This window comes from Macrobrachium nipponense, chromosome 6, assembly GCF_015104395.2.
Source record: "Macrobrachium nipponense isolate FS-2020 chromosome 6, ASM1510439v2, whole genome shotgun sequence".
Taxonomy (NCBI): Eukaryota; Metazoa; Arthropoda; class Malacostraca; order Decapoda; family Palaemonidae; genus Macrobrachium; species Macrobrachium nipponense.
In genome coordinates, this window is record NC_061108.1 from 7,338,589 (window position 1) to 7,346,088 (window position 7,500).

The window sequence follows — 7,500 nt, forward strand, 5'->3', positions numbered from 1 at the left end:
ACATTACAGGGATAAATAGATTTTACAGAATTAAGTTTTGTTATTCAGTTCCGGAAGTTTTGAATGTAATATCAAACCATCATGATTTTGAGGATTGACTAATTTAATACGTCACGGCATTCTATAAGTATTCTGAAATAATAATAATAATAATAATCAATAATAATTAATTAATAATAATTAATAATAATAATAATGTGAGATAATAATAATAATACTAATAATAATAATAATGATAATAATAATAATAATAACAATAATAATAATAATAATAATAATAATAATAATAATAATAATAATAATAATAATAATAATACTAATAATAATAATAATAATAATAGGTAGACCCTCTCTTAAACAAATCGTGTTGCACAGGATGGCTCCATCATTTGGGTCAGTTTTTTATCGAGGCTTTCCAAGTTTTCTGATAATTCCTCTCTTTTATATGTTAAATTGGACAATTATTGGTCGATTTTCATACTTGGTAAAGAGAAATACATTAGCAGAGTATTTATATCGGCCTTTGTTCTCTATGTTCAAGAAAAGGTAGTGAAATACGGAGGGGACACTCCGTAGAGATTCACATTGCTTTGTCGGGAGACCTGCTGTAAAACTCTACGGGGTTCACTACCTTCTCTTGAATAGAGACTAGGCCTGCTGTAAATACTATGCTAATGTATTCCTCTATTAAAGTGGGAACTTTGGCCAATTATTGTCAAGTATTAATGTAGAAGCAAAACATTATATAAGGAAAACTACGACGACTAATACATATAAGATTAACTCGATGATGCTGTCACATTATTCAGCTGACGTTATTATTATTATTATTATTATTATTATTATTATTATTATTATTATTATTATTATTGAAGATGAACATACAATCATGCGTTCGATAATCGTTGGTTCGATTCTGATGTGTGGTAAACATTTATTATCATTATTATTGCTCTTATATTATGTATATCTTTTATTCAATACACGTAACGAAACAAACAAACAAAAACGTCGTTTATTAATACAAAACTCTTGTAGATAGCAAATGATATCTAGAGGGGAAGTTTTACAGGCAATGATACCTTAAAAACCAAACATAATCACGCTAACTGGTAGGTATGACGGCTGAGTCTTTTATGCATAAAAAAGGAAAACTTTTCCACACAGGACCTGGAATAAGCTTCGGGAAATGTTTGAAGGCTTTCACTAATTACTCAGCATAGATTCATATTTTATATTTCAGCGAGGGACTATAAGCTCATTAGAGACCTCGTTAAAAAGCTTGCAACTGTAAAAAAAAGAAAAAAAAGAAAAAAACAATAAATTGTTTTTCCACTCCGTAACGAATTCCGTGGATACACGCGATCAATCAATGCTATACCTTTAATAATAATAATAATAATAATAATAATAATAATAATAATAATAATAATAACTGTACTCTTACATAAAGATAATGCATGTAGGGTGTGAGTAATGTATATTGGTAAAGGAAATTCGGTAAATTTTCAAATTATTCCAAAGTACTACATTTAGCGAAAAGTGAAACATAGTAAAACCCTTGGTATGGAGTGTAAAGAAATATCATTATACTTTTTTTGCGCATTATTGTTCGTATTTGTATTCATGAATAATTTATAAGTCTTTTGTTTACTTTGGTGACGGTTTGAACTGCAGGCGATGGTTTGATGGTAATAGGGGCAGTTTGCGAATTTGTTTGTTTACTATTGAGCTTGGATAGTTCTTGAAACTGTTTGGCAGTTGGACGTGCTTTGATTCTGCCTTGGAGTTTTTCCGTTAAGCAGTTCAGCCCAGTCCAGTACAGAGGCCAGATTCCAGTGCAGTAAAGAGTCCAAATTTCAGTTTCTAGTACAGAGGCCAGATTCCAGTACAGTAATGAGTCCAGATTCCAGATTCGAGTCCAGTACAGAGGCCAGATTCCAGTCTAGTACAGAATCCAGATTCGAGTCCAGTACAAAGGCCAGATTCCAGTCCAGTACAGAGTCAAGATTCCAGTTTCCAGTTCAGTACAGAGTCCAGATTCCAGTCCAGTAAAGAGTCTAGATTCCAGATTCCAGTCCAGTACAGAGGCCAGATTCCAGTCTAGTACAGAATCCAGATTCGAGTCCAGTACAAAGGCCAGATTCCAGTCCAGTACAGAGTCAAGATTCCAGTTTCCAGTTCAGTACAGATTCCAGATTTCAGTCCAGTAAAGAGTCCAGATTCCAGATTCCAGTCCAGTACAGAGGCCAGATTCCAGTCCAGTACAGAGTCCAGATACCTTGGTCCCCCAGTACAGAGGGGGTTCAGATTCCAGTCCCAGTTACAGAGCCAGATTCCAGCCAAGCACCAGAGGCCAGGGGATTCCAGTCTAGTACAGAGTCCAGGATTCCAGCCAATACAGAGTCAAAGATTTTTCCAGATTCCAGTCCAGTACAAGAGGCTTTAGACTCCAGTTCAGTACAGACTCCAAAGATTTCCAGTCCAGTTAAAGGAGGTCCAGGGGCTTCCAGATTCCAGTCCAGTATAGAGTCCAGATTCCAGATTCCAGATTCCAGTCCAGTTCAGATTCCAGATTCCAGACCAGTACAGAGGCCAGATTCCAGTCCAGTACAGAGTCCAAATTCCAGTCCAGTACAGAGTCCAGATTCCAGTCCAGTACAGAGGCCAGATTCCAGTCCAGAGCGCAGCTCCATCAATCCACTCTAGATTATATTTCATATTCTGGAGAGCCTCAAGATGACACGGAGCAATAAATTCCGCCAAGGTCGAATGAGATCTGGAGGATGGAGGAAGGCGTCCCACGAAAATCTGTCTTAATCGTCTTGCCTATCTAGCAATTGGAAGACCAGCATCTTACGGAATGTAAGTCACTTGAGAGTTTTTTATGCAGGTTTCGTATGACTTCTCCGTTCCTTTGATTTTTGCGCGCTACTGCTTAAATCATGGTCGTCAACACGTCTATAAAAATCAAATTAAAGGACTCGATCACTATAACCAGTAGGACGCCCTAAGGGTGATCACTCGCGAAACTTCAAGTTAAAAAACCATCAAAGGGTTAATTAGGTATCTCTGAATTCTCTGCTACATAATTATTATCGTTCATTGCATTTCAAATAGTCTTAAGTATATCTCATAAAGGATGAAATTGAAAGCTGTAAGGTTTCGTCTGCAGAAAGGAGTTTTCTTCTGTCTTCAAGTATTTTGGAAATATTAGCATTTGAATAGCGTTAGGGCCGGGCTGTGCGCGAAGTTATAATGCATTAATTAAAACATAATTTAAATGTTAATGCATGATAATTAAAAAAAAAAATCTTATATGGGATGAAATTGAAAGCTGTAAGGTATTATCTGCCGAAAGAATATTTCTTTTAGCGTCAATTCTTTTGGAGATATTAGAATTTGAACAGCTTTGGAGACTAATGCAATAATTAATACATAATTTCAGTGTGAATTTATGATATCTTAAAAAAAAAATCTATTTGAGATGAAATTTTATTATGAAAGGTTTTATCTGCAGAAAGAATTTTCCTTTTATCTTCAATACTGTTGTATTTGCATTTGAATAGCGTTAGGGACTAATGCAGTAATCAGAAAATAATTTAAATGTGACTTTATGATATTTTAAATTTTTTTAAATAAATCTATATGGGATGAAACTTTAAAGACGCAAGGTTTTATCTGCCGAAAGAATTTTTCTTTTATCTTCAATACTTTTGGAGATATTAGCATTTGAATAGCACCAGGGCCTGGCCGCCAGAAATAAGCCCGGTTTCCAGTAAGACTTCGCTTCGTTCGTAATTACTATTTAACCTGTGCCTGTTGTTTACTAACCGTTAATATTTCGTTTTGTCTAATAAATTAAACTACGTAATTTAATTTTTTTCATTGCTTAGTTACGACTTTTCATTAACGAAATTAACGTAATTACACGAAACTAGATCCATGTTAAGACTTGCTGAATTTATCATTTACGTTAAGTTTAATATTGAATTATTTTACATCGATAATTTTTTATTTCAAGAGCCATTATTAATTGTAGGTCCTCTATTTATGGAGAATTTCGGTGGAGAGGAAATGGTGCCGATACTCCGAGATACCATGGGTGACTTCCTCAGGGCAGAGAGACAGCACTTGTAATTATAACTTAATTAAATTCAATAGGTATCTGTGTCTTTGGCTTATATACTCACCGTACTTTGATATTTCTTACTATATGTATTTATGAAAAGCATTATATGGTTATGTATACATTTCAACATGTTGTCTTTTCATCCTTTTGATGGGTGGCACTAGATTGTTAAAGCCACGGTATTCATAGCAAGTCTTTCTGAATGACCTTACATTGACTCAAGGTCACGATCGCGCCCATTCAAAAATTTCACTGCTCGGTCGTACTGGTGGTAAGAGGGCTGGTATCGAACCACAACCTTTAAAATGTGAGCCCATCGCTCTACCAACGAGCTCTCTCTCTCTCTCTCTCTCTCTCTCTCTCGTTGGTACAAATCAAATGAAGATATGATTTCCGGCCTTCTCGCTCTCCTGTTCAATGTTAAACTTGAGCTCGACAGAAGTAAAAATCTTGGAAGCTGAAATTATATATATGTATATATATGTATATATGTAGAATCTACTAGTCATTTTTGCTAGATACATCTGTAAATGTAATAGTCACAATGCCCTCTTAACTTCTCTAATTGTTTGTTTATTTATTTATTTTTTTTTTTAATACGCTTGTCACTACAAAGCCTCGAGATCCAACTTCAAAGAAATATGAGAGAAATCATGATGCCTGGTAGCGGGAAACGGACATATATGTATGTATGTAAATGTGTGTTTATGTACGTAAATATGTATGCAATATATATATATATATATATATATATATATATATATATATGTGTGTGTGTGTATATATATCGTAATATATATACATATATATATATATATATATATATATATATATAAATAATATATATGTATATATATATATATATGCATATATATATATATACATATATATATATATCATATATAATATATATATATATATATATATATATATATATATATACATATATATATACATATTTACACACATATAAACGTATTTATATAAATACATACTCAAACATACACGCATATATAAATAAGTTTATATATCCATTGTTCCTCCGTTACTGCAACGCACAGAGGACATTCAGGGAACGTCGAACCTTTCTCTAATTAAAATGGTCAATGGTATAGTTTCCCCTTGCTTATTCAAGTGGCAGCTCCCTAGCATGTCAGTACTTTAATCATTCATCTTACGATTTTCTGATAGGTGGTAAATGATAGAGCGCGAAAGAGCTTGGAATTCAGTAACGTCTAGTATCTATTGTTTATGTCTGTGCGTCGTCGTCGTATGTCTTTGTTTTGGTATGTTGTGCTTTATTTTAAATGTATAAGAAGGTACAAATTACATTTATGTTAATTAACCGAATATGTGATCAAACATTCTCTTCACTTTCTCTCTGATCCAGTTCCTTGTATGGTAAATCCAATGAAAATAATGATAAAGGATATAAGACCAAAAATGTATAGTATTGACTCCATCTAATTCTTTAATTTTTTCTTTTTTTTCTTTCATAATTTCTTTTTTTTTGTCTCTCTTCCTTTATTTCTTTTTTCTGACTTTTTTCTGTCTGCCTTTGTTTCCTTCTTTTTCTTCATTCTTTATTCTTCTTTCTTTCTTTCCTCCTTTCTTCTTTCTTCCTTCCTTTCTTTCTCTTTCTCTTTTTCATTCTTTCTTTCTTTCATTCTTCCTTTCTACCTCGATAACTAGAGGTGTGACCCTGTAAATGAGAATGATGCGCTAAGCGGAAGTAGCATCAGGGATCTCTTCCTAGATCCGAAGTTCGCATTTAGAATACAAATCACATCTTTTTCTTCATGTCTTGTATAGCTTTTGATCACAGATCAAGGAAACTTATTCTCAGAGGAATTCAATACGATTCACAGTCAGATAAACACATACTTGTTATTATTAAGCTGGCTCAGGTTTCAAGAGAAAAAAATGACATTTTGAATCGATTGCATGAATTATAGTTATTCCAGTTTAAGTGGCTTTAAGCCTCTGAGTTTTCTTTTGAAATGAATTTATATCATAAGCAAAGCTATTAACTGAGACATTTGTACTTTAATAATAGGTTTACTATTAAAAGAGGTAGTAGTTTTAATAGTATTAACACAACTCCTACCAATCGTCATTACACCTCACGTGGTGCACTGTAAGCATTCCTTAAGGTTTTATGCAGCGTCCCTTCGACCCTTAACTGCAACCCCTTTCAGGCCTTTTACTGTACCTTCCATCTTGCCAGCCACCCTCTCCAGACAATGATTTCAGAGTGCAACTGCGAGGTCTTCCTTAGATTACACCTTTTAAACCTAATTTCGCTCAATTTCCTTTCCAGCGCTGAATGACCTCATAGGTTCCAGTGGCTGGGCCTTTGGCCTCTACTCTATATTCCATTTTACCACTACTGATAGTGGTAAATGTGAAGGTAATGATAGAAATATGGTAGAAAAATAACAGGAAAAGGAAAATAAATATCAATAGAAATGAAGTTTGTTATCCAGGATGAAAAATATCTCATTAGGAGTTCCTTCATTTCGTTTGAACATTTTATCCAATGAAAGGCCTTCAAGAAAACAGTTAAGGCCAAATACAAATAGAGAATTTCCAAAAAAAGAACAGTGGGGAATACGAGGAGAGTTATTCTTGTATTATATCTAACCGTCATGAACACGGTTAATTATTGAAAACAGATTTGTTTCGAATTAAACACTATTTTCCTGAACTCTCTGCCTTTCTGAAGTATAAAGGTGTTAGCAGCATCACTGAAACTCGCATTTCTGAAACACATCTCAAGCGTTGTAAACCTTTACTGATGACTCGGTATGACAAATCATCCACCCAGCATCTGCAAGAGAGATACATTTCAGAATCACAATTTTCCTGATAGATTTAGATATATGTTCGACATGGCTTGCAATGCGAGCGAGAGACGCACAGCTGTGGCCCAGACTACGACTTAATTCCACGTGAAGGCAAATACACGAATTGTTCTTGGTTTCCTCTTTCACAGAAATAAAGCAGTAGTGGTAAAGAATTGTTGTTATTATTCAAATTTTCTGTTGGTCTATCACAGTCATCCTATTCAACTGGGTGTTTTTTTTTTTTTTTTTTTTTTTTTTTTTTTTTTTAATAGTGTGGGGTTCCAGGTTGCATCCTGCCTCCTTAGGAGTTCATCACTTTTCTCACTATGTGCACTGTTTCTAGTAGCACACTTTCTGCATGAGTCCTGGAGCTACTTCGGCTCCTAGATTTTCTAGGTTCCTTTTCAAGGAACACCAGGCACCATCTCAAGATTATTATTATGTTGTTGTTGTTGTTGTTGAAGATTTGGCGATAGAACAGACTACTTATATTTGAAGGATAAAAATAAAAGTAAAAAGCAA

The 7,500-nt window shown here is 34.1% G+C and overlaps 1 protein-coding gene across 1 annotated transcript; it reads left to right on the forward strand.

Annotated features, from left to right (window-relative positions):
* The first annotated feature begins 1,896 nt into the window (after positions 1-1,896).
* LOC135216285 (melanoma-associated antigen C1-like) lies at positions 1,897-2,709 on the forward strand. Its single transcript, XM_064251454.1, has 2 exons — positions 1,897-2,027; positions 2,079-2,709. Exons 1-2 carry the CDS (start codon positions 1,897-1,899, stop codon positions 2,707-2,709), a joined length of 762 nt encoding a protein of 253 aa, XP_064107524.1.
* The last annotated feature ends 4,791 nt before the right edge of the window (positions 2,710-7,500 follow it).

Coding starts and splice junctions, on each gene's coding strand:
- LOC135216285 (XM_064251454.1), top strand. CDS start 1,897: ATGAGTCCAGATTCCAGATTCGAGTCCAGTACAGAGGCCAGATTCCAG. Junction 2,028..2,078: donor AGATTCCAGTTTCCAGTTCA/GTACAGAGTCCA, acceptor TCCAGATTCCAG/TCCAGTACAGAGGCCAGATT.